This window comes from Pyxicephalus adspersus, chromosome Z, assembly GCF_032062135.1.
Source record: "Pyxicephalus adspersus chromosome Z, UCB_Pads_2.0, whole genome shotgun sequence".
In the NCBI taxonomy this organism is placed as follows: domain Eukaryota; kingdom Metazoa; phylum Chordata; class Amphibia; order Anura; family Pyxicephalidae; genus Pyxicephalus; species Pyxicephalus adspersus.
Window position 1 is genome coordinate 39,423,769 of NC_092871.1, and position 27,723 is coordinate 39,451,491.

At 36.6% G+C, this 27,723-nt stretch overlaps 1 protein-coding gene across 3 annotated transcripts in view; it reads left to right on the forward strand.

The window, feature by feature from the left end:
* TENM1 (teneurin transmembrane protein 1) overlaps positions 1–27,723 on the forward strand; it is a 591,240-nt gene that overhangs the window by 473,222 nt on the left and 90,295 nt on the right. For 2 of the 3 annotated variants that reach the window (XM_072431864.1, XM_072431866.1), the window contains 4 exons: positions 2,122–2,265; positions 4,509–4,758; positions 11,248–11,268; positions 16,948–17,180. In XM_072431864.1, coding sequence (XP_072287965.1) covers positions 2,122–2,265; positions 4,509–4,758; positions 11,248–11,268; positions 16,948–17,180 — 648 coding nt within the window. The remainder of the gene's footprint in view (positions 1–2,121; positions 2,266–4,508; positions 4,759–11,247; positions 11,269–16,947; positions 17,181–27,723) is intronic. The other variant, XM_072431865.1, reaches the window with a different exon arrangement.

Below are 27,723 nucleotides of genomic sequence, written 5' to 3' on the forward strand. Positions count from 1 at the left end.
TCTTTCAGCAAAATAGTTAACGTGAAAATAAAAACAAACTTTGAGTTTTATTATTGTTACAGGTAGACTTTAAATAAACTAGCTAGGAAAATTGCAGTATTTTCAAAACAGTATGACAGAAAATAAAAAATTTTACCTGATTATTTAAAAAATCGTGCCGAAATCTTTCGCAAACTTTTATTTCCAGGAATGTCATTCTGCTCTGTCTCCTTGTTATTTAGATATATTTTTCTGCATAAATATGGAAATCCTATCCCCTATCAATGCATATAGATTTTCAAAAAAGAAGGTTCATGCACAAATAATAGCTAGTCAATCAAACAGTTTAATTAAGAAAACAAGGTAAGACAAAGTACACAGCAATATTGTCAGATATTTAAAACACAGGAACTTCAATCAATGTTACATATATCACATGGACATAGTTATTAGTAGTAACCCCTGTAATAATCTAGTAACTCCTTAATACACAATACAGTAATTATAAAATAGCAAAGTAATGCAGTAATACTATAGACACCCATAACAATACAAACAGGAATATCTTATAGCTACCTGCTAAGAGATTATTGGGTACCTCGGGAGTCTATTTCCTTCCGAAGAGGACCCCATAACAGCTTACCTAGGGAGACCCTCAGGAGACAAAAAGCAAGCAAGAGAGAGGAGAGCAAGAGAGCTAAATTCTCTCAGTTCCCCTGTTTTACATAGTTAATTCTCATTAGGTATCCTTGGGACTCTTGGATTGGTTAGTGGGTGTGTTCGGTACGCTGACCATCAGTTGGCACACACCCCACTAGATTGGGATTGGTTAATATAGTTTGATGGACCTCCCAACTAAATTTGATATAAAAATCTCCAGCTGGAATCTATGTTTAGGGGTCTATAAATGTCCAGCTGGGTCATCACCCCAATCCATCTGTTCACTTACGCCTCCATCTCCTGTTTCCTCAGGTGGATGGATGTATTGTCCCTTCAAGGCCATATTGGTGATCTGTTTGTTATGGGAAAATAGGTCTTGTCTCCTGGCAGCTGTTGTATCACCTCTTTGTTACTTCTGTGAAGTCCTACACTTGGAGACCCCCTAGGAGGGCCCTATGGCCAGATCAAGATAACACAGGTTTCATGTTTAAACACGACATTCCTTTACTGTATTCCAGTATTGTTTAATGCTACTTAGATACAGTCTAACTATTAGGATATCCTACAGTGTACTATACATATATCCCAACACACATACCTATACATACGTATATGTGTGTATATATATACATCTATATACATATACATATCTATTTACATATTCATCAGCAATCTTGAGGTGCAACACTCCTGGCGGTTATATCTGTCAACCATTACATCACTACTGTATCTTGTATTGACTTTAAGGATAGTGGGTTGAGCCATTGGAAACTGCAGGGGAATGAGAAGAATGACATTCATGGTGGGGTCTAGTTGAGAAGAACAGCATACCAAATGGCAGGCACTGGGAGATATAAATATTATAGTGCAGGCAACAGTAATACCTTTCAGGCACACTTCACTGACAGGGTCTCTTTAATCAGATACAATGTTCCTATGCTCTGTTTATTAGATATAGTATTAAATGATTTCTTTTTAAAGATATAAGTATTTTGGTCTAAAAAAAGTAGAATATCTGCAACACTTACTAGCAAAGCTATCCATTTTACCTTTGCCAACAAAGAAGATGATAATTTAATGGCTATTGGTCGGTTTTAAATTTCCAAATAGGACTGTAAATGTGCTCTGTAATTGTAAGAAATAATCTGTCTCCTAGTTACTTTGTGCTTTCAGCATTCTCTGAGCTGAAATATGACTTCTTTGTGCTTTAGGCAAACAGTAATAGATGCAATTTCACTCAGTTGCTTTTTCATTTGGAAATAACATGTCTGCTGGCTGAAAAGAAGAAAAATGCTGCAAATACTTTATAAAGACATACAAACTTCAGTGATATATATTTGTAATAAACAAATACTGGAGTCATCAGATCTGAATTGTAGATGATCAAGTTACCTGTAAAATAGATCAAATTGATTGCGATAACCACATGCATTTAAAGAAAGACACAGATTCAAACTGTTATTTCTTCTCTCTTTTATGAAGTAACTGTTGGATATGAATATGAGTCATGCCCTGATCTTGTGCTATGGGAAAAAAGGACAGTCACCTTGCAAGGATTTGAGATTGATGCATCAAACCTTGGAGGATGGACTTTCAATAAACATCATATCCTAAATCCTCAGAATGGTGAGTGCTTTTTGCATTAAAGAAGGCAAATCACTAAATACACATTTTAATTATTATATTTATTTATATGTTATATGGTAAAAATGTGCAATTATTTTTCTAACTTGCCATAAAGTGCAATCGCCCTTGGCAAACAGAACTCACTATAGACTCACTATAGACCAGTACAGTGATCAATACAGCCTGGTCTTGGATCAACCTCATCCTGTGAGTAGGCAATATAGAAGCCATACCCAAAGTGCACATGGAAATTGTAGTTTACTATAAAAAATAATCTCAGCTAAGCAATCAATCAACTTTTTTAGTTCAGTTTTCCTTTAAAACTACAATGTTGGTATAAATGTTTTTTTAACAAAGACATTAAAATGTCCTTTTTACTATTTTTAAATGTTTCAAATCCTCTAAAGTATAACTGGTTACTATAATTTTAATGAGTAATGTTCATTCTCAACTGGATTTTTCATAAAATGGTTTTTCAAGAAGTGTCAAGTTGATGTTTAATGAAGCTCTCTAAAAGGAGTGATTTTATAGTTAAGTATTGAAGCTATTTGATTAGGTCACAGCCAAGTGTACTGTACAGTCACCTTTCTCCACTGTATATAAGAACAATTTTTCCACGTTAAAAGACTGTTTTAAAGTAATGTTATAGCTTAGTGTCATATTATTATCTGCAGTGCCTGCTGTTATGAATAATTGTTAATAAAATATATTCAGAATTATAAAAGATTTCACCTTCATTAGTGTGCTCCTAAAGGTGGATGTTTTAACTATGAAGTTGTGCCATAGTTTTAAAGAGAACATATAATAGATTTTGACCAAATTATATCTATATTTTTGGATATGTGTTCTTTATTTTATTTTTACAGTCTGGTAGCAGGTCTACTGCTTTGGGTATGCCATCATAATTTACTATTAGCTACATGTATTTGGACTGATAAAATATTTATGCCCTTATATTTATGCTGTACTCCAGGTCCAGCAAAAAACATCCCCCTTTAATATCCATATAACAAGGGAAGTTTTTTTGCTGGACCTGGAGTTCAGTATTAAATAGGGTTCTGTTTATCATACCTACCTGTGGTGTGTAGCCCTCCTGTGTGTACAGCAGCATGCCCCAAGTCTTCTACAATCCTAGTGTAGCCCTATACTGACCCACTCTGCAGGCTACCGATGTGTTGTGGTGGAACCTATATGGAAGAACAGGAGCTGAGCATTTACTTTATCTGTGGAAACAGGATGAAATCTCACATAAGCGCAGTGCCTGCACTCAATTGGGTCTTGTGAGTAACAAGTGAGGTCCCAGTTGAGAATAGTGTACTCATAGACAATAATCCACACTGTATTAGCAGGAAGAGTCTCTGTATTGAATAGTAACAACATATGAAATCCAGTGTAACATCAAACTTTGCAATCTTCAAACAGCAACAATGTAAACATGGTAAAGTCCTTTCAGTATGTCTCAGTGAGAGGATTGTACCATAACTTACAGTCTGAAATTATACTTTCTCTGCGCCTTCTCTCTCTCTCCAGAGTCTCTCACTCTCCAGAGCAGGTCCTTCTCAAGGGTTTACCCAAGGACTCCTGCCCCAGGCTAGGTCAGTACTGATGACCTCATCCCAAAGTGCCGAGGGCACAGCAGCCATCTTGGAACATGGCAAAACACACACTGCAATTATTATCATAGAATACATTAATGCATAAACAGGCAGTGAAATTACTACATTGCTACACTAGCATTGTTTCTGACAGAAGGTAATTTACTGTCACTTTCTGATGTGTCTGCAGAGCAGGAATTGAAGTTTCTTCTGCAACCTTTACAGAGTTTTAACCCTCTACTTAAACTTGATAATAACAGAATTTTATTAATAATGAATACCACTTTAACTGCACTTCAGTACAAACTGACAAAATTTAAAACTAATTTAGTATTTTGTTAAATATTATTTAATATTATTTATAGCTCTAAAGCTGCTAATCATTACTTTAGCCCTAAGGCATGATATAGTTACACTTTGGAAACTTGTTATTTATAACAGTTGTTCATGTTAGAAGAATATTACACTCAGAAAGGGCTGTTTTGTAACACTGATTGGGGGGGGGGGTCTTAAAGAGCAGAGACCCCATGGGATGAAGTCAAGTCAAGGGATTTTCTACTTTTAAAGAGCATTTGTGATAACCCCTACTGAAATCTTGACCCGGCCATTATTACTTTGTATTATTATTCATTTTTATTTTATTTTTAGGAATTTTGTACAAAGGAGATGGAGAAAACATATTCATATCCCAGCAGCCCCCTGTGATTTCTACACTAATGGGAAATGGTCAGCAGCGAAGCCTCACCTGTTCCTCTTGTAATGGACCTGTTCATAATAACAAACTCTTTGCTCCTGTTGCCATGGCTACTGGGCCTGATGGTAGCATCTATCTTGGAGATTTCAATTTTGTGAGAAGAATATACCCATCTGGAAATGTCATCAGCATTTTAGAGCTCAGGTATGGTTATAAAATATCACAATCATTTTAAACCTGGGTATAAATAGTCTAAATAGGTCTCTGTGAGTTAGAGAAAAATATGACATATATTGCTAGAAATCTTTCATAATTTTGTCTGATAAATTTGTACAATTTCCTGAAGGTAGTATATTACACGGTGAGTAACCAAATTTCAATGCCATTGTAATGTAATTGCATTTAATGGCATTGATTACATATTAATAAACATTGTCATGGATAGGCTAGATTAGTTTTTATTTACCTTTTTAACATAAGGAAACGGCTTCTTACATTGCTGGCCAATGGGAAGAATGTCATACTTACAGATAGCCAAAAAATTAGTATCTATTAAACTGACCTGAGATTCACAAATTGCTCATTGCTCAAGGAACTCCTAGAAAACTCTAAGGGAATCCTGGGGGTCTATGGGATGCTGGTTGACAAAAACTGAGCTTAATGAACGCTATCAGGTTACTCCTTACCAGGTTGCAGGTCTTGGTCTTCGATAGAGCCCCTAAAAGTGAAGTTAGGATTTTCTGTAGGATGACTTCTAGAGTTCATCTCCCAGGATAGCCTGTCTACCTAAAGTTTAGATTGAACCAGGCAACATACCAAATTGGTACGCTGACGCTGAGATGGAGCCAGGCCAAAGAAACCAAGTTTTAATCATCATAGCACATGAGGGTTGTCACTGAAATTAAAAGGAAACCAACTGACTGTATACATCCCAAGGATTTGAACTAAATATACACCTCAGTTTTTGGCTGAGGTCATGTGTTGGCCTGTAAATGGTGATCTAAACCCAAGCACAACATTCTTGAACAGCCCAGCAAGTAGTAGCAAGTAATGATATATTAGATCTCCAATGCCCTAAAACTATTTATAAAAATATTATAGGTGCACATTTACCTTATGGTTTCTTTCTCTCATCATTTCAAATTGTCTGTAAGGAGCCTATACCTTTCAAATGTTTGAAAAAAAGTGTGAAAAATTACACTTTTAAAGCAGGGTATTAGAACTGAATAACCTGATTTTGCACTTATCTATGCTGTTAGCAAAAAATATGTTTTTTTTCTTTGCATTAAAAAAAGAGTTGTGAAATCAAATGGGAATGGCCTTGGCAGTGCCTATTACTATAAAAATGTATTAGAAATTCATCATGATAATTATAGGACGACAGCTGTTAGGGTCACCTACTGTCTAGAGTCATGTTGAAAATAAAGGTGTGTGATGCTTTATATATTCGTATTGATGTGTGCATCTGTGAACAGTTTTAAAATATTATTATAATAGTAATTTAAATACAGCCATTAATTTGTTGTTTACCTATTTTCAACAAATGTATGATGCCAGGAGGTACTTTTGGTGGTATTTCTAGCTTTGTGACATTTTTATCAACGCTGTTGAGTACACGGAAGCTCGTACTGATCTTCCCCCGCAGGTGCAGATCCCTGGTGCATGGTGGTAGAATAACATGTTAGGAGGGAAAAAAAACAAATAAGCCTATAGTGGAACTATAGTTCTGCAAAAATAGATACTGCATGCTCTGCTGGCTGAATTAGCTGAGCCATTCTCTGTGTAAAGTTGGCCAAGTTTGCCTCTGTCATTGGGACTGATTTATAAAAGCTCTCCAAGGCTTGATTAGATACACTTTCATCAGTAAAGCTGAAAAATCCAGCAAACCTAGAACAGATCTGGTCCAGGATTCAAAACATTTGCTAGCAAATAGCATTTGACTTTGAAGAAATCCATTCCAGGTTGCTGAATCACCCAACATTAATAAATTAAGCCCATTGACTTCAATGAAATTGGAGTTTGGCTACTTCTTACCCTGAACACTGGGAAGATTTGATGTACAAAGCAAATGCAACCAATACTACTGCAGGGAAAGAATACATACATTCCCAGGCTCTTGCACAGGAGTAACATAATTTCAGCCTGGCCAATAAAGTTGACTTGATCTGGAACTCGAAAGAGGACAGTTAAGATGGCCTTACCCACAATGAAACAAGGACAGAAGTGTATTTAAAAAGAGAGGCAAGTATGTTTATTTTATTGCACAAGGGACATTAAATGTCCATTTTCCAATAAACAACATACCTGCTTGCAATTTTTACTAGTAAGGTATAGTTCCACTTGTATATGGTTAGGCTACAGGTTCACTTCAAATTAGACTTGTTCAATAAAGAGCTTTGAAACCACAGGGTTTATGTTAGAACACTTATAATTAGTTAATTTTTATTCATAGTAAAGTACAGGCTACAATTGTAATTTCATATGAAGTTCCTCTTCAACAGATTTAGCTTCAGAGCAATTAACTACCGGTAAGTGTCTTCAGATATAGGCTGCTAATTTCTGATCTCTGGGCCACACACTAGCTCCAGAATTCTGCAAATGACCAGGTTTGGCATATAGCACAGGAGTCAGACAATGACCGCTTCCTGAGGCTTTCAACACTTTTACATAGGTATTTTTACTCATAGAGTTATCTGCCAGTATAGACAAGAATTAACTACAAGAACACAACGTATTTGCATTGGACTTTTTAGAAGACCCAAATTCACAACTGGACAATGGAAAGTAATTAAAGAATGGGGCTTAATATTTCCAGTCTTCCAATAATGCATAAATGGTTCATTTAGGATGTTACCATTTTTACAGCAGCTAATTTTACATGCTCAGTGTTTACAGAACTTTATCAGATTTGAGCCTGTGGTGGTACAGAACCTTCATAAATACTTATGTGGATACACTGTACTTCTTCAACCAGAACAAACAGCTACAATTAAGTTTCACACAGAGATTGTTTTTTATGAGTAAACAAACTTCTAAACTTGTACTAAGCAATGCAATTATTTGTTAATGACGAGGCACTGTTTTGGCTGCTGTAACACTAATTTAAAATGATTTGTGGCACACATTCAAAGCAAGATGTTTCATCCAGAAAGTATATCCTCGGGTTAAGTGTCAAAATAAGTAAAATTAGCAGCTGTAACACTGTAAGCAGCAGAATAGAAAGAAATCATTGCTCTGTCAACATAATGCCTTTGTATCAGTGGTGTTAATGAAACACCAATGAAAACTCTATGGAATGCAGCTTGATTAGTGTACACACTGTATCAAGTCTCTGTATTAGTTTGCAGCTAACAATTATCACTAATCTGTATATACTGACAAGGAAGGAAATAGTTTGGTTAGAGATAAAAGACCATTGAGACACATATAGATCTGTTGCAGGAGAAAACTTTCCTCACACATCCAGATACTTTCATTATTAAGGTACACAAAGATTATTTTGGAAGCCTTACACTGAACTTTAAACTCCAGAACCAAATCTGTTGTTTCAATTTTGGATGTGAAATGGTCAAGGCCTTTAGGGTTTTTATTTGAGTCTGTGTTTGTATTGCAAAGATCTTTCCTAAGAGCCACAATGTCACTCCATTATGGAAAATGACAAAATTATATTTTTAGTAGAGAGTAGAAGCAAATTACTAAACCCCAGCACTGTCACACGACAGAGAGAACAATGTAATTACTAGCATCAAATATCATCTGACAGTGAGGATATTGATGTTGGCTGTTAAGGGTTCAGTGAAACCTTTTTTAGAGTTTGTCAAAACTAAATTTAGCAGTAAAGTCTATGAAAGATTATTATTTCAAAACTCTCTTGGCAAACTACTGTAAAAAGAGGTATGGAGAACTGGGCTCTGGCATAGGGGACATGTACTAATGCAAAAAACTACTAAAAAAATGTTTAGTAGAGAGTAAGTCTTCTGAGGTGACTTTCAGAGCAACACTGAATATGCACACATTCTTGAACTAACATGCTTAGGAGAACCCTTATTGTTGTAAGTCTTTTTTTTCATTATTAAATTTGGGGTTCCCCTTAAACTATAGAAAGATCCTTATTCAGGCATGTAGTCATATTGGCCAGGCCAAGGGGTGGTAGCAAGCATGCTGTATCCTTTATGCCTTCTGTACTATATTCCATACTGCTTCCCTCAAGATTAGGGAGCCCCAAAATTAAGGAACAAGGCCTCCGCCCAACATCAATCAAAAAATATTCATGGGTACAATAATACCCAGTACCCACTCAACAGAGGTAAACATGAAAAAGATCTATTTGAATTAAAAACTTTTGCCCACAGAATTAGAAACATAGCCTTTATTGCTCCATATTTATGGCATTATAGTGGATGAACCACTAAACTGTTAGCAAGCTGAAGTGTGGCCTTGTAGGTCTATGGGGTGACCTTTAGAGCAATGATTTTCTACCTATTATATAAACCTTCTTTTTCTGAAAAAGCAGTGATATCATAAAAAATCCACACTGAAATTGCCCTGCTTAAATAACTTTTGAACCTTTCTCTTATCCAAAGACAAAAGAAGATATATAATTAATGCTGAGCAGGGTTTATTTTGGTCCTTTAATTTGAAATAATATGTATATATGTTTAGAAGCAGTTTATATCTCACATGTAAATATCTACACATCTTTTTCATTTGCATTTGCATATTGATATTTACATTTGATTTTATTCTGTGAAGTTCTACCAGTTCATGGGACTTTTAGGGCCATAATAGTTCATGTCCCTGTCCTGTCAGGAACTAATCGAGTGGCGCCTGATTAGGACCTGCAAAGCTGAAAATAAATGGTGATAAGACTTTGGATAACATTGATTGTGATTAGGGATGAGCGAAAATGGCATTCTTGTGAATTCTTGTGATTTCCTCAAACGTCCGATGAATCCGCAAAATTTCGGCTAACCAATTTCGCCAAACCATCGGAAGATCGAGGAAATCATTATGATCCCCGGCACTGGAGGTTAATTAACCTCTAGTGCCCTGTGATCGCAGTGGAACTGCTGATAAACTCTCAAGGCAATTTCTCCATTGAGAGTTCATCTGCAGTTCAGTTCCCACGGCCACCAGGCTGAAAAGTCCAATGAGAGTTCGCCTGCAGTCACAGCTGAATGGAGGCACTCCCGTGCCTCCTCCAATCAGCTGTGACCGCAAAGTTCACCAGATATCCCTGTCTTTCCTGAAGAAGCGGAATTGATCCGTGAAACGCATAGAAACTCATAGGGTGCACCCATCTGGTGTGATCCTGGCAGGAATATCACATATTATGTTTGGTTTGGATGTTTAAGATTTTTTATGTTAGTGGTTTTATTTATACCTAATGAAGTAAGTTTCCTTTATTGCAAAATATTGTTTAATATTGAGTTTGTTGGTCCTAACAGTCCCATGAACTGATGGAATTTCACAAATTCTGGTACTGAATAGGGATGTTGCCATGATAGGATTAACAGGTTGGATAACATATTACTAATATTGATTTTATTCTGATCAAGTTTGGGATATGGATATTAACACTGTCCAAATCTATTAGTCCCTATCCAAACAAATTGAATTAGTCACTGCAAAAGGCCGCTCCCTAGATTTTTCCCTGCAACATTAAATTCCGACCATTAAAGAATAGGCAAACATAACTCAGAAAGGACTGCACAGAGGTTTAAAAAACCCTGTACACCTCAAATCAAAGAGCAGCCCATTTACAAAAAATACAGCTTCAATCACACTTTTTTTTAAATACCATCCAATGAAACCACTGGTATTGCATACCAATCAACAATAACAACCATTCAGTGTGTGTTTTGCCATGTAGAGCTGCAGCAAACTATATAGATATATTGATAATTATAGGTTGCCTTGCTATGTATATATATTTAAACATTTTCTCAGAATTCACTGTCTCATAACATTATGTTGACAGTCTGCCAGGCTCTGCTACTACTTTCACAAGGTTCATTTTGCACATAAAACTATTTGGATTGTATTGTCTCATAAAGAACTTGTCTTTCAAGCATTAGATATTACTAGGTCAGCTATCCTGTTACTGTTTTAACAGTAACCGGATACAATACAGCATTCAATAGTAAGATTTGGAACATGGTTTTAGGACATCATCCATAACTGGCTTATTTTTTACATGTGTCCAAATACTGCATAATTATTGCAAAACACGGCTCTGTGTGTACCAGACTTTTTTTTTGAATCATTGGCACAAGGCAGAATAACAACACATTTTGGCTAAGTCAGATTTTTGATGTTGATCTTTTAAGGAGAAGTTTTATTAGACAAAAGCTGACATTAACTTAAAAAAAAATATATAGAAGGTAGTCTAATGATACATTGGTGGTATATTATTGATTATAGTCCTGTCCAAGAAATTGTTTTAGACCCAGTTTGCTCCTAATTTAGTGCTCAGATTTCCTACCAAATCATTATCTTCTTGGGTACTTGTCATTATAACTCAGATACCAAGCTGTGTATTTTCTATTTAGATAGTATCATTTAACTCCAGTGCAATAATATGTTTGTATTGATTTTTTACTGTAGTAGAATGTGTGAGTATATGCTTCACATTTTCTATAAACCTTTTTTTTCTGCTTCTGCTCCTGCTGCAAACCTGATTTATTATATCAGAAACAGAGATACAAGACACAGGTAAGTTAATCACAGATGGAGTAATTTATAACTTTATTGATTTAGCATAAAAAAGAGAGGAAGGCTATAATATATTACTAATCTAGACAACAGTTGAGGAAGGTGTAGACAAACAAAATTCAAGTCACAAAGAGATTTCCATCTAATTTCTTTTTATTGCCTTACTCCAAGTGTGAAAATAAGTGGACATGTATCCTTCCACTAATCAATTATATAGTGTGTACAACCACAGCGCTTCACTAAATCACAGCAGATTTTATGCTGGACGGTAGGCATATGTAATGCCTTTGTATGCATGACAGCTAAATTCAAGTTTTCTTTTGTTTTTTGTTTTTTAATATTTGTAGCCTAAATACTGTATGCACAATAACCAATAATAGTCTAAATTAGACTGGTGTGGCTTCAATAAAACTGAATTCTTATTGGTTTCTCTGGACCACAGCACTTGAAAGTCATATATCAAAAAAGTTTTTTTGACGTGTCACAGAATGTAGAAATCACTATTACATTTTCAATTTGCACTGTCACTAGTAAGCAACTAACTGTAGATTTGATGGCATTCAAAGCTTTTAAGTCTTTGACTTAATAGTAAAAAAAAAACTACAAAGGAATATAAATTTTATATATTGCCCTGTGCCTGTTCACTAAAAAATATCAAAATGGCCACACATATAGAAGAAGCAAAATATTAGGAAAGACAATACACTGCCTGACTAAAAAAAAAAAAAATCACATACTTTAGAATTTTGATGGACTACCTTCAGCTTTGATTGCAGCGCACATTCACCATGGTATCATTTCTATTAGCTTGTGCAAATTCACAACATTTTTCCTTCCAGAGTAGCATTTATTTTCCACCAAGAACATACTGATGATGGGAGAGTTGGACTGCTGTGTAAGGTCTTTCCCTGCACATCTCAAATATTTAGGATCTGGACAATTTCAGTGGGGTTAAAGTAGACAATCCATATGGGAAAATAATGTTTTTTTGTTCCCTAAACCACTCTATTACAATCTGAGTCCTGCCATTGTCAACTTATTTGCTTGTGCCATCAGGCAAGATGGCAAAAAAAAAAACATTGATGGAAGGACCTGGTCATTCAGTATATTCAGGAAGTCAGCTGGCTTCTTTCTTTGGACAAATATCCATGCTGAACCTAGACCTGACCAACTGAAGCAACCCCAGACCATTAACATTATAAGCTCTTCTGAGCAGGGTCCTCTCTTCCTCCTGTTTCATTGTTTGTATCTGTCTGTCACTTGCAACCCCTATTTAATGTGCAGCGCTGTGTAATATGTTGCTGCGTAAATATGATTTATTATTATTATTATTATTAATAATAATAAGAAAAATAATAATAATAAAATACTGCTTGGGGACTTTTTTTTGGGGGTGCCAGGCAGTGTATTTTGTTTATTCAGGCTGAGGCTAACAGCAGAGTGATCTGAGCATTCCTCTAACATTTTAGGAAATATATGCACAACTGTTTGCTAGTTATTTCATGCTTTGTACATAAAAGAAGAACCTTTTACGGCATGTATTCCTTTTTTATTGATCAGCTCTGTCAGGTAGAAGATAACAGTGGCTCTCAGATGCATACAGTTCACGTAAAGACATAGAGATCTCTCACCACCCTTTGTTCCCAGTATGAGACATGCCCATTGATGGACATCCTAAGTCAAAGTTCCCACTCAGCTCAAATAATTCTCTACCTGGCCTTTTTTATCCTTGCACATCATACAGAGAACTGCAAACATGCATGAAATATCGGTTGAAGTGCATTTTTGGTGGTTACCTTTGCAAAGCAGGTCTTTAAAATCTGCTTAGCAAATATACTTACTTTTCTTTTTGTAAAATTATTATTTATTTTAAATAATATGTAAAAAAAAATGCTTGCAATGTGATTCAGTTTATAGTTGTTTTTAGAAATAGTACAGACACAAATCAGAAAAATAAAATGTCCTAGCACTTCTGACTTTTGTCGCATTGTCATTTGTCTGACCTATATATGGTATACATTGTTCTATCATATTTAATGACATACAACTGTATATTGTTCTGTTGAAAAACGGAGGCCCAGGGGATACAGAAAAGTCTAAGTACACTAAACAGCTACTAAGCCCCTGACACAATTCCTGCTGCTACCAGAGATTAAAATGTCTGCTAGCATAACAGGAACTCTAATTGCAAGCACGCCATTTCCATGGCAACCTCAATCAGTGTCGGCCGGTTGTACTCATACATCTTTATTTTTTAGTCCAAAACACATAGTGGTTTCTTTCTGAACAAATTCATTAACAATTATTTAAACAAAAAAGTGTTCAAGAGATCAGGGGCCACATTGATTTATTGCTGGTGTTTTGGGACATTTTATTTACAGAGTTTTTTCTTTAAAAGTGGATATTACATTTTATACCAAAAATGTACAGCTAATTTTCACATCACAGTTTACAAATGTCATCCTATATATCAGGCTCTATGATGTCATTACCTGGAGCTTAATATGCGTAATATTAGGTTGCTTAAGTTGCTTAAAATCTGTGTTGTTTGAGGGACTATTGAGAGATGTAAGAAAATTGAATTGGCCTATAGCACTAGCAATGAAGTATGGCATCAGAGAATTGCAGGATATGACTTCTGTTTTTCCATAATATGAGTTTCATCATTTCCCTTTTCATTTTGTTTGTACCATTTTGTTTTGGGTGATTGCTGCCTTTATATAACACAGGTCAACAAAAAACAGTATTGATAATCATCAGAAACCATAGCAAACTTTTCTAAATCAGTTTTCAGATCTGTTTTCAGTTTTTTCCCTAACATGTACAGTTCCTGAGCAATGAGTACTAATATAGTTAACATTGTACATGCATGTATTTTGTACTAAAATGTAAGCATCATTGAAGTTAATGTTAGTAAATCTTTAGTGTGAAGTAAAATAAGGCACACTGTAGTATAGATCTACTGAACATTGTCATTGTTTCTTCAGAAATGCTTAGAGTGTGATTTTCTTGTGTACTCTTTGTCTTGATTGTCGCAGTGCAGTAGTCAGCCATCATACTTTCATTCCAGAAACCCTGGTAGCGGTGCTCCTTTCACTGAATGCCCTGGTGAAAATGTTCTCCTTATTCTTCACTCACCATACCAAGATTTTCCTGGAATAATTCTAGATGTGAGTGCAAGTAATGTATTTTTAATGACATGTGACAACCCAGTTTCTGGTATGAATCAAGCAGATTCCGAACTCCTTCCCTGTATGCAGAAGACTTTTGGTTGCCCAGGAATTTTGCACACAGCCACTTGAATGCATCCCAAGCTTCTAGCCCAGCTGTTGAGAGAGATTGAAATCATCATCCTGCAAAACAGACTTGATCTGTGGCCCTATAAATATCCCCTCCTTCATTTTTGCAGTGCTTATGTTTGGAAACTTCTCAACAAGGTACTGGAAACCCATGGAGTTTGATTTATACATGGCCTTTACAAGGTTCTTCATCAAGCCTAACTTGATATGAAGAGGTGGCAGAAATATTTTATGCTGATCAACCAGAGGCAGAAATTTGACACTGCTTGTTCAGGGCCTATAGGTATGTCTTGGTAGCTAATCATACTTGACATCATGGTCTCCCGTAGATCGGCAGTTCCACAGCCATAGAAAACAGCAATATTTTGTGAATCCTCCTTGCATTCCCATCAGCAAGCCAATAACCTTTAGATCCCCACAGATGTTCATCGGGTGTGTTTTATACTGGATTGCTTCAAGTAGTTTAACTTCATGTTTTCATAGGACTCCTTTAGGTTAACGGAATGGGCAATCTGTAAACTTGGTTTGGAATTACCATTATGCAGTAAGACTGCTTTTAAGTTTCTTTTAGAGGACCTAATGAAGATACGCCATTCAGATGGAACATGCTCTTATGACAAACTGTTAAAGAGTGCATTTATATCATGATAGTAGCACAGTGAGCCATCACCAGTGAAGAACGTTGTCAAGTTATGATTTTGTTTTCTGTAGTGAGTTACAGCTACACCCTTTGCAAGCAAGTACTTCTGTTTAAGCCTAGAAGCAAGAAGTTCTGCTTTGTCTTTGAAGAGATTTAGATCACAAACAAGTTTATTCAGCTTTGCTTGTGTAAAGGGCTCTGGTTCTGAATCTTCATGGGCCAAGTAGTCAGGATCAGATGATTCGGGGTTGTAACTGGCTGCAACACATCACCTTCTACAGAACAAGCCATTCATGAGGCGGTACCGGAACTGGCAATGAATCATCATGGGGAACAGGCCTAATTGCAGAATCGAGGCTGGGATATACAATTTTGTGCTTAGTTTTACCTGAGAATCCACTTTTGTTGACGCGGCAAAAATAGCAGTCGATTCGATAGTCTCATGGTTCTCTCCACCCCACCGGGATTGCAAATGGCATTGCTGCTTTACGCCGATATAGCCAGTCATTCAGTCCGTTGGAACAACTGGTACAGATGACATGTGGAGTGCAAGATTTATCCTGGTCACCAACTAGACAGCCAAAATAAAATTTGTATATCCTTTTAAGTTCTGTGGTAATTTGGCGACACTGTGCTTTCGTCATGAATGAACCACACACGTAACAGAAACTGTCTGAATCATTAAGGCAATTTCTAGGCATGATGACAAATGAAATCGATCGCAGTTAGTGCGGTCTCTAACCTTAAAAATGAAAACTGTCGTTAAATGTAGTAATATGTTAAGGCTATTTATAACGAATTTCACACAATATATAATTAGCTGCATCACAAAAACTAGATATGCTAGAACTGAACACAGATTTGATATCAACTTCAAAAATACAAAGCTCACAAAAAATTATATCTGATGAAAATGAAATGTTGACCTGTGTAATGCCTTGTTCTTGAGGCATTATGTGTTCAAGCTTGTGTTGGTTTTATAGGAGGTCACTCTGACAATGGCAATATAAGTTTTGTTAATCAAACTGACAATCTCTCTTCCTGTATCTCTATGGCCTTTTTTAGACTTGCTTTAAACTTCAGCAGCCTACCACACACTCAACCATGTCCCTAACCTCTCTCATTTAACCGTATGGGAGCAGTTGAAAACCTACTTGTGCACACAGTAGTTGGGTTTGTGTTACTGTTCCAGCACAGTTCCTGGAAGCAACATGTTGCTTCTGGAGGTTGCTTTTCTTTTCTGGAGAAAAATGTAATGCATGCAAACAAGTTGCTACTAGTGCACATATAGCAGCAGTTTGCTTTGTGCCCTAGATCAGTTTACCATGACCATTAGACCATAAGTCTGAAAGAGAATTTATGAGTTACAGCTCTTGGGCAGAACTTGAATTTCTGGTCTTTGTGAGGGGGTGGCACTCTCCAAGTATATTTTACTTATGGAGAATGCAATGGGATATGCTGATACATGCAAAGGGGACAAACCCTCTACATTCTATGGTAGATTGAAGTAGAACTATGTACAACTGTAGATACATCTCACTGCTGGGGTACCCAAGATATATAGGAAGCCAAGAGATGACTCAGTCCATCAGGTTATACTTTCATGTACCCCTTGCTTTCAATGCAAAATCACAATATTTAGGTAGAAAACATTACAGGTTACAAATGAAATGGTTTACATTGTTAAAATAAATGCATAAACTACTATGAGTATTAATGGTTCATCTTTTTGTCTTTCAGTACTAGCCCTGCTCACAAGTATTATCTCACTGTGGATCCTTCTTCAGAGTCTGTTTACCTTTCTGACACCAATACCAGGAAAGTTTACAGAATCAAATCTCTCAGTGATGCTAAGGAATTGACCAAAAACTTTGAAGTGATAGCAGGCACAGGGGACCAATGCCTCCCATTTGATCAGAGTCACTGTGGGGATGGTGAGAAGGCTAATGAAGCATCACTCAACAGCCCAAGAGGTAAACTGATCATCTTTGCTTATGTAGCTTAATGCCTATATAACTGTACCAATGTTTGGGTCAAATACTGGTCAAAAGTAAAGCCTTGTCTTTAAGATGTATACATATGTAGACATGCAATAATGGAATTTGCCAGGACTGGGTATTTTCCACTATACCTCTGTCATTTTGTCAATTTAGGGTTTATCACAAGCCTACCCCTGACCTAGTTTTACTCATCTTATCTGCATTCTTTTGTTACTCCATCACAATTATCCACTGGGATTACAATTGCGGTGTTAAAGGTTTTGACTTATTTCATGGCTTAGTTAGACCCATGTGGTCAACTTAGGTGTGTTGGACCATATTAAATGGCTGCCAACCCACCACAATGCACGAGAAAATGCATCAGCAACAAAGTGAATGTTAGTATGTTGCGGTGTGCTGCAACACAGGTGCATCAGGTATATTTACTAGGTGTGTTAGCGTGGCATTGAAAATATTATCATATACATGGTGTGCTACCATGCATTGCATTGGTGTTAAGTTGGCCTAAGTGGATAGGTAAGTATTAGTATTAAAAATGTAATTTCCAATGTGGGGAATACACTTCAGTGTCAAAGTGTAGATTATAGGGGAAATCCAGCTTTGTGGAAAAATATGTTTAAAAGGAGGGACACAAAAAAATAAAAACAAAAATTCACTAGGGACAATTAATTAATCTGTCATTCACAACTGGAATTTGTGATTTAAATGACAGTTTGTGATTTAAATGACAATGATTGATTTACCAGCAATAAATGATTGGTGAAATTCACATTCACCACTCTGTAAATATTCTCCTAAGTGTTAATTATTAATTTTAGGTTTGCTATCACCATTTTATGCAGTAGTGAAGACAGCCCACCACCAAAGCTGAAAAAGACCATGTCAAGTCATCACATGAGTGGCTAAAAATCACACAGTTCCAGCTTACACTTTCATAAATTTTATGACTATACCAGCCGCTTCTCCTAGAATTTGCCAAAAGATGGGACATGTGAGGTATGGTACAGAATCCCATTATTTACAGGTTAAGAGTAACAATTTGAAAGTCAATATAAGACAGATGACTATAGAGTAAGCACATTTTAATTAGACATGGATAAACTTCTGAGCATAAATAGGTACTCCCTGGTTGTAGAAAGACAAAAAAGTCTTAGTCAATAAATCACGATCAAAGACAAGATAATTAATATTTGTTTAGTACTAGAAATCTACTATACACCATGTAAAGTGAAGTTGTGAAATTTATAACTTTAATAACTTTGCATGCAATTTATATAGGAAAGCAGCTTTGGTTAATTATAAAATACAAATAGCAGAGCCACTGGGAATTAAATTGTTTAAAATTAATGCAATTATGGGGCTGCTCCCCTGCTTGAGTTGCAGAAGAACTCTTTTGCTAAACACAGCTGAGGTTGTGGGTGATCTTAAGGAATGAGCTCTTTCAGCAGCCTCTTGTAACTCTTTAATGACCAAGACAAACTCTGCAGTTGTTTCTTTTTGCATATCAAAGCACAGCTTGCTCCAGAAGTCAATGAATGTCTAGGCTCCATAAACTTTTTTTTTGTTTTTTGTTTGTGATTAACTTTGTTTGTGATTAACTCACAGTGAGGATTTTATACAGTAATTGACACCACGCTGACTATCAATATGTTGAGAAAAACATCTGTCCTAATTGCATTAACTAAAATAATGTACCTGTTCCGGACATACATACAAATTCAACTTAAGAACAAACCTACAGTCCCTATCCCGTATATAAACTGGGGACTACTTGTACAATAAAGTGATGTAGCAGATGTTGTCATTGGAACAAAAAATCTAGAATATACATGAGCAATCTGGATTTAGGAACGGAATAGGTGATTTTAGGTTTTTAAGCTTAAAAAAAAATCATAATATAGTCATGCAGACAGCAATATTTTTTTTTCTTCTCCCTAAAAATGGAATCAATTTTTCAAACCACCTTTAAACAAATATTTAAAGTTTTGCCTTTTACACAGTATTCTAGGCGCTGTGCAAAGGATTTTTCCTTTCCTTTCCTTCACTTCCTTCCTTTAAAGAAACAAACTACCGTGTTTCCCCGAAAATAAGACCTACCCCGAAAATAAGACCTAGCACTTTTCCCCCAACCTGCCCTAATATAAGACCTACCCCGAAAATAAGACCTAGTAGAAAAAGAAAAAAAAAATACTCACCAAGCGGGAGACAGCGGGAGACAGCGGGCGTACACACTCCGGAGCCGCACAAGCCGATGCTTGCCTTGTAGTTCCGGCTCCTGTCACAGGCGGAGTGATATTACATGCACTTCGCCTGTCAGAAGCCAGGAACTCGGCTCGCGTCTTCTGATAAGGTAAGTTTTTTTTTTATTTTAACCAGCACAATTACGGTATAAAAAAAAAAAAATGTGAGCAATCATTGCCCCAGCCACATTTTGTGCTGATTTTAGGTTTGTAAGGACAAGCTGGCTGATTTAATACAGTAACAGTGCAAGAAGAGAAATGCTGAATTCAGTAACCAATACCGGTAGCAATGAATCAATGAAGAGTTTATTTACAATTGGGTCACCATATAAAACTCTCAAATGCACAGAAAAATAAAAAAAATAAAAATGTGAGCAATCATTGCCCTGGCCACATCCACTGAGTGCTGATTTTACACAGATCCACAGATGCTGTACAGTGCACCTGTGGGTTACCGTATCTTTTCTGGTACACTGTGCTGCATCTGTGGATCAGTGTTAAAGCACCTTAATACGTTAACCACTTCAAAATGTGCCTTTTTTTATGGCCATATTCATACATGAATATGGTAAGTGTTTTTTTTCATTAAAAAAATATATAAGACCTACCCTGAAAATAAGACCTAGTGTGTTTTTGGAAGCCCAAAAAAATATAAGACAGTGTCTTATTTTCGGGGAAACACGGTATTAGCAGTCCATATTGCTGATTTTTGCTTTTAGTGTAGATCATCATTTGACACTTTAGTAAACATTGTGCTGTGGTTCCTTCCGCCAGTCCCTGCATGACAACAAAACACAATAGCAAGGCAGGGGTCAATGGATGGAACCACAAAGGGCAGCAGGGGACCAGTAATCCAAAAAACATAAAATTAATACCCTAAATATCTGTCAGTAAGCTTAGCTCTTTAAATGAAAATATGCAACTTTAGATGGGCCTGATTTAATAAAGCTTTCCAAGGCTGGAAAAGATGTACTTTTATCAGTGAACCTGGGTGATCCAACAAATCTGCATTCAGGATTGGTCCAGAATTGAAAACATTTGCTAACAAACAGCAAATTATTTTTAAGAAATCCATACCAGGTTTGCTGGATAATCCAGGTTCAAAAGTGTATCCTCTCCAGTATCCTCTCCAGCCTTGGAGAGCTTTAGTAAATCAGGCTCAGTGTTTCCAACATACAGAATTACTGCTTGTAATACAGAGCTTGTACATCAATGACAAACATTTCCTGCAGCAGATTTCATAATATTAATGTTTTATTTATTTTAATTTTTTTACTACAAAATTAGGGCTATTTTTATCTGATATTCACTGAAACATTTCCTGGTGGAGAATCAAGCACTGCCATTGAAACACATGGACCTGGAAGATTCTCCACTAGATAATTTCAGTGAATGTCAGATTCACTGCTTTATGAATAGACTCCTAGCATTTATCATTTTGATATAATGAAGGAAGGTGGTGGGCAGGATTGTGCACAGAAAAGTGTCACTATGAGAGCTTCATCACCATAGTTAGGTAATGAAGTGCTTAATCCTACTATGTGCAGTACATTTACCCTGTATGTACATGTGTGCAATTCATTTTCAGTCCAAATGTTTTAAGGACACAATAAGGCATTTTAAATGCTTGAATGTGCAAATAAACAGAAAAACACAAATGGCATAATGTAAAGTGAAAATAACCCATTCCCTTTCTTTATGATGAGGGAAAATGATCTCCTCTGAACTGTCCCTTGGTTGGTTGAATAGCTTAATTTAAAAGGACCAAAAAAATTAGGTTTCTTATAATTACCATGTTTTACAAGCATAAAAATGTGCCAGTCTACTTAGTAAACTTTAGAAGAACTTTGTATCAATTAATTTGATTCACTTTGACTTTGAACTTAATTTGCATTCCAGTGTGACAGACAACAGGCACTAATTGAATGGATATAATTCGGCACCATGGGCTACTCAGTTTTGCGCAGTGGGATATTTGATTATTACTTAGATCTTTAGAACTTGTTCTTAACCCTTTATTTAATGCTACATTCATATTTCGAATGTTAATTAGAATCTACAATCTGGCTCCAAGGTACCATTGATTTTTTTTCCAAATGTTATTCCCTTCTAAATCCCAAATTTACAAATAAATACATTTAAAAGTCTGAGTTGCAACATTTTATTTGTGATTAGAAATCTCCCAGTGGTTAGAAAAAACTGCTGCTTCATCAGATTCTCCTCTGAAACCATAATCATTTAAATGTTGAACAGGTGGCAAAAGGCAGATGTAAACCCTTAAGGAGAATTAATGCAGACACCATCTATATAAATGAAGTAAAAGCAAATGACAACAAAGTCCCTTTAACACAGTGTGCCTTAAAAGAAGAAGTTCTGCAATAAAATCTACTGCAAAGGCGTGTTAGAAGCTCTGCATTAGACAAAGTATCTTATAAGCCATTAGCAACAAGCTTATACAGATGAGCAAACCTTTGTTAATACACAGATATTGGTTACTCTACCTTTTACAGCTGTAGTAAAAAAATTGTTCAGGCTTATGGAGGAAGAATTTATATATCAACATTTTGTATATTTATTACCTGTTTCACAAATTTATACCTTTATCTCTCTTGCTTGCCATAAAGCTTTTTCCCACGGGCAAGCAGGTGTATGGTAGTATAACTCCCACTCATCTGCTAACAATATGATGTACCACGGGATTCTGTCGATAGATATCACCCTGGAGAAATTAGACAGGCTGCTTTTAACATCCACATGTGCTGCTAAACATCAATGATTGAAAGAACTGAAATTCAGTAAGACCAATAGGAAAGGGGTGGGACAGCAACAGTATTGCTGAAGAGGAAAGGCCTAAGTGGTGGCTAAATGGCCTAAATGACTCGTTGGTATATAGGGTATAGGATAAAGGAGATTGCCCCAAGTGTATCAGTCACAGTGAGCACAGGCTTCTGTGCATAGTCTTGGGACTGAGAGTGAAGGTTTTTTTTGACCCCTACAGGTACTTGTATAATCTCATAACTGCATATTAAAGGTCACAGAAAAAAATGTCTTTTACAAAGGTTTATACTAGGTCACACCACAAAAATGCAAAGTTTCTTGAAACAAAAAAGTACCAATGAATCTGTGTGACTTGTGGAACCATGTGGCACTATTGTCCCTTTGCAACATTAAGAGAACTATACCATAAAAGCAAGTTTCTATTTTCTATTTGTATTTAGAAACTTTCAACAGAGGCAAAAAAATTTAACAGCGGAGGCTGCCATGGCATCTCCTTGTAATATTATAAATGACTGAATCTGGTACTTCCTTGGTCATTGGTCTGGAACAATTATGCATTAAGTGAAGTCATAAGGTTTTTGTCGGAGGTCGATAATTCTGAAAGCACTGTCAGACAATAAGGATGATAGCAAAACAGCTACTATGTTAAGTAGAAATATACATTGGCTTGCGCTTTACTTTCTTTGCTAATAATAAACATCTTGACAGGTGTATGCCCCAATGCTGTGTATCTGTTTTCCAATTTTTCAAGAAGATGGTGGTCTAAGTAGAGCAGTTCCCAGAAATCTAAATTTGTAACAATTCACAGATCACAGATTGTAAAAGAATTACTTCTCGCTAATACCTTTGGCATGCTCCTCTGAACAGGTTAAAAAACAGCTTTCATTTTGACCATCTTTTGACCGCAAAGGTGGATCAAATTATTGGATAGAACAGATAAGCTGTAATAAATGGCATTCTTTGTAATTGGGTGTTACCACTCTTCTTTATTTTATGTGTAATCTCTGCAAATGCATCTCCCAGAAGACTAAGCACAGACTACAATATAGAGATTTTCAATTTAGATTTGTGCTTAGAGCTTTAGTTCAGTTTGGTTCCAAAAGGCTGGTAAGAATCTTTTGACTGTATTTGCACATAGAAATGTCAGTTCAAACACATCTACCCCTACCCTAAAAATTGAAAATAGTAGCTAAAATGTAGAGGCATTGTGTATGGGAAAAAGTAGGGAGGAGTAGCATACTAGTCCAGTAGTTCCATAGTAATACTGGTAAATAAATATTCACATGTTTGCAGAAAAGATCTGAATTGGAAAGAAATTGTGAATTGCAAGCTAAAACATGCATAAGAGGTTAATAGACTTTGCCTAAAAAAGACAATACTAGCAATACAGAAAGGCCCATGAAATAACTAAACAGGAGAAAGAAGCAGTAAATCTAGTGGGAAACAAACTAATTCCAATTCCAAATAATACAATAGCAAACCTACGCTAGGTAGGTTTTCTTTGCATTTCTAAAGGCATGTACTAAAATATCCATATGTATTCCTCTTGCAGCCATGTGCATGCATTTGAGGCCTATACCTTAACCATAATGCAAAAAAAATGTATTCATTTTTTTGGGCAGTTAAGTTTCTGTGGGAAAGAGATATGAGGATGAGAAGAAAGTTCAAAGTTTATTTCTGTTGTAAAGTAAAAATACTTCAGGTGGCAGTTCATGCAAATAAAATATGCGCTTTCTGTAATTCTACAAATTCTTGGAGATATAAATAAAGTTCTTTTTGGTAGGTCACTGTTAGGTAAAGTGCAGATATAAAATGCCCATGCACATTTTTCCTAGTCAAAAGAAGGATTTTCGGCTTAAAGTAGTTGTTTTATTTCTTAATTCTCTGACGGCTTTTCAAAAGCAATTAGAAATTGCAACGTGCATGGCCTTAGCCTATCACCTGTCATAATCTACAGGAATTTGAAATACTCGTTTATGAAATTTATACTTGAACTCCAGGCAAACAGGCTTATACGTGGATGAAACATTTGTGCAAACCATCTTACCTGTCAAAGATTTGGCAACCCTGCTGGGCAGCACAGGGAAATTTTGGACATTTCTGCAGAACACACTGGCATTAAACAATACAGACAGATCTAGGATCTGTCCCAGCCTGCAACTTTAGGCATTGTGTTGGACTAAATATTGTGGTCCAGCAAATCACAGGTTGTATCAATACAGATTTAGGTGCTTATTCTGGGTCTATTTAAAATACATAGGGCTTATTCACATTGTGCTTTTCTATAATGCAAGGCATTGTAAAAGTATATAGTTTGAGTGTATGTACCTAAATTATTTCATTGGTATTAATAATATAATTAGTTACTTGGACAGGCTTCTTAGCAAAGTCTTATCTGTTGCTCTATAACACACATCAGAACACATCCGGTTTTTAAATACCTTTGATATTTCATCAGTATTAATATTATAATTAGTTTATTTATAACATATTATAAACTTCTGTAGTATCATACAGAGTACAAAACAGACAGTGCTGAATGAATTCATAGCACATACCATGTGGTAGGAAGGTCCAAAGATACAGGTAATAAAAAATACAGTTTGGTGCTTAGAGAGAACCATTAGAACAAAGACAAAAACAAAGGAGGGATTTTATTTTCTGCTTTTTTCTACTATTGTCTTCAAATTTGCTTGTGCTCAAAGATTAATGTTTATAAATTAACATTACTTAGTAGGTAACAAAAATCCTATTAGGTCAAAATGATCTAATATAGTCACCCTATTGTACCTTTCTGCCTGTTTTGTGAAAGGTCCTCTAAAATTAAAATTATCCCTCTATTTTACCAATATGATATACATATTTTATTATTATTATTTTTAATAATATTATTAATAATAAACAGGATTTAAATAGCACCAACATATTACGTAGCGCTGTACATTAAATAGGGATTTCAACAGTTAACATATTTGTTGTACGTTGTCTGCCTGTAAAAGATTCCCCTGCATGAAGACATAAAAAAATCCATGAGCCTGCTTGTAAATGTCATGGTCTGGGATGTGATATAGCCACCCCTCATTGGCACTCAAAGAGGAGCAGGAAATCATATGCAAGTAATGAGGAGTTATGCTAGTGTTGTTTCTAGAACAATAGATAATATTTCACAACAGAAATGTTTCTGAGCTTTTTGATCATGAGGGAATCCCTAAAATAACTTTCAAGTTCTCAGGAAACCCCTGCTATATTTACTATATCCACATTACATTAGTGTGGTGGTCCATAAGGAAGAATGTCACCGTTACAGATAGCCAAAAAGATCATTGGAGTGAATAATAACTGATCTGAGAGGCACAAATTGCGCATTGCTCAAGGAACCCCCAGCAACTTCTGTAGAAACCCCACGTAACCCTGGTTAAGATACACTGCCCTATACAAGGGGTCAGCAACCTTTACTATCAAAAGAGGCATTTTGCCTCCTTTTCCACTAAAGAAAAATAGTCTGGAGCCGCAAAACATAACACAGTTTATAAACTTTTAAAAGTTTTAATATTTTTTTAATTTTACCTGTTACAACAAGTGTGTATGTGTAGGCCTACTTTGAAATAAATTAAACACTGAACTATGCCCCTAGAAGCCTCCAGCTTCTAACGTATTATCCTGTTACAGTAGAAGCTGGAGGCTTCTAACGTAACAGGGTAGATTTTTTTGATGGACAGAGTTCTTTATGTTCTGACGATGAAATTTTAAGGGGTGTTAGCCACAGGTGTCCCTCATTTGCAGCTTTAATTTTGTTCACCTGTACCCCCCAATCTTGAGTAATTGGGGTTCAGGTGCTAGAAGCCTCCAGCAATGTGTAACAGGGTAGATTATTTTGATAGGCAGAGTTCTTTATTTTCTGACGATGCCTTAGCGATTCAATTGTAGCTGGTGTTAACCATAAGTGTCCCCCACTTGCACCTCTATTTTGGTCACCTGTACCGCCTCCCCCCCGTTCCAGAGAAATTGGGGTTCAGATGCTAGATGCTTCCAGCAATGTGTAACAGGGTAGATTTTTTTGATAGGCCGAGTTTTTATGAATTTTTAGGAGGTGTTAGCCACAGGTGACCCCCACTTGCACCTCTAATTTTGTTCACCTGTACCCCCTTCCTGTTCCAGAGAAATTGGGGTTCAGGTGCCTCCAGCAATGTGTAAAGGTAGATTTTTTTGATGGGCAGAGTTCTTTATGTTCTGATAATAGCCTAACGAATAAATTTTAGGGGGTGTTAGTCACAGGTGTCCCCCACTTGCACCTACATTTTTGGTTTTGTACATCTCCCCATTCCAGAGGAATTGGGGTTCAAAGGAGGGGGATGTCATTGTACACACCCATTTGTACACGCCCCGTGGTAGATTTATTTCACTGGTAGATTTTTTCATTAGAACACCGGATAGGGAATCCCCCTCCTCCACAGTGTCTTGGGAGGAAGGGGATCCCCCATCAGAGATCTCCCCACGGCAGCTGAAGGGAGCCACGACAAGGAGGCTGAAGAGCCGCATGCGGCTCCGGAGCCGCAGGTTGCAGACCCCTGCCCTATACTAATAAAGCACATTATTTTATTTACTGGAACAGGCTTCAAAGCAAAGTTTTATCTGATGATCTATAACAGCAGTCGCCAATCAGTGGTCTGCGAGAAAATTTTAGTGGTCCGCGGTTTTGGCTGGTGCGCCCCCGAGCGGGTCAAGAGAGGGACCCGCTGGGGTGTGCACCAGCTCCAAATCATGTCCCCCGTACAGATCGCAGGCTCAGGGCAGTGGGCAGGTTGTGTCTCTGGACACAACCCAACCACTCTCCCTCATCGCAGGCTAAGAACTGCGATGAGAGTGTAGGTGGGTTCTGGCATCATGACGTCACTATGGGGGAAGTTTCTTCCCCTTTGAGTGACACCCAGCTCCCGCACATGCGTGGTCCGGACCTGGTAAATTTAGTGGTCCATGGGTCCAAATAAGGTTGGCAACCACTGCTCTATAACACATCAGAACCTGCTCACTCCCCCATCTCTGAAAGCAGAAACCAATTGAATGGATGGGAACTCAACCACTTATAAAAGTATTTATTGAAAGAATGTTCACCTGAAATAAAAAAAAAACTTAGTTTTAGCTTGGTGGACAATGGAAAACATTTTTGTGTATAGGTATACTTTTCACCAGAGGTCAGCTCTAAAGATATCCTGCCGTCATTGTTTTTTGGTGATTCCTTTGATATCAGTTCAGACATGCTGATATGAGATAAACAATTTAATGTTACTGTTGTGATTTCCACAGAAAGGGTATAGAGGTACCCATAAACTGTCTTTAAAAATTCAAGTAAGGTCCTGTACAGGATAACACTGGAGTTAAGCTACGTACACACTTGCAATGGGCTCAGGGCTGATATCGGTCGAGAATCTGGCGTGTGTACAGCGCCCGTCAACCATCGTCCAAACGACCCTCCTGGCAGATCCACGGACTATGGTAAT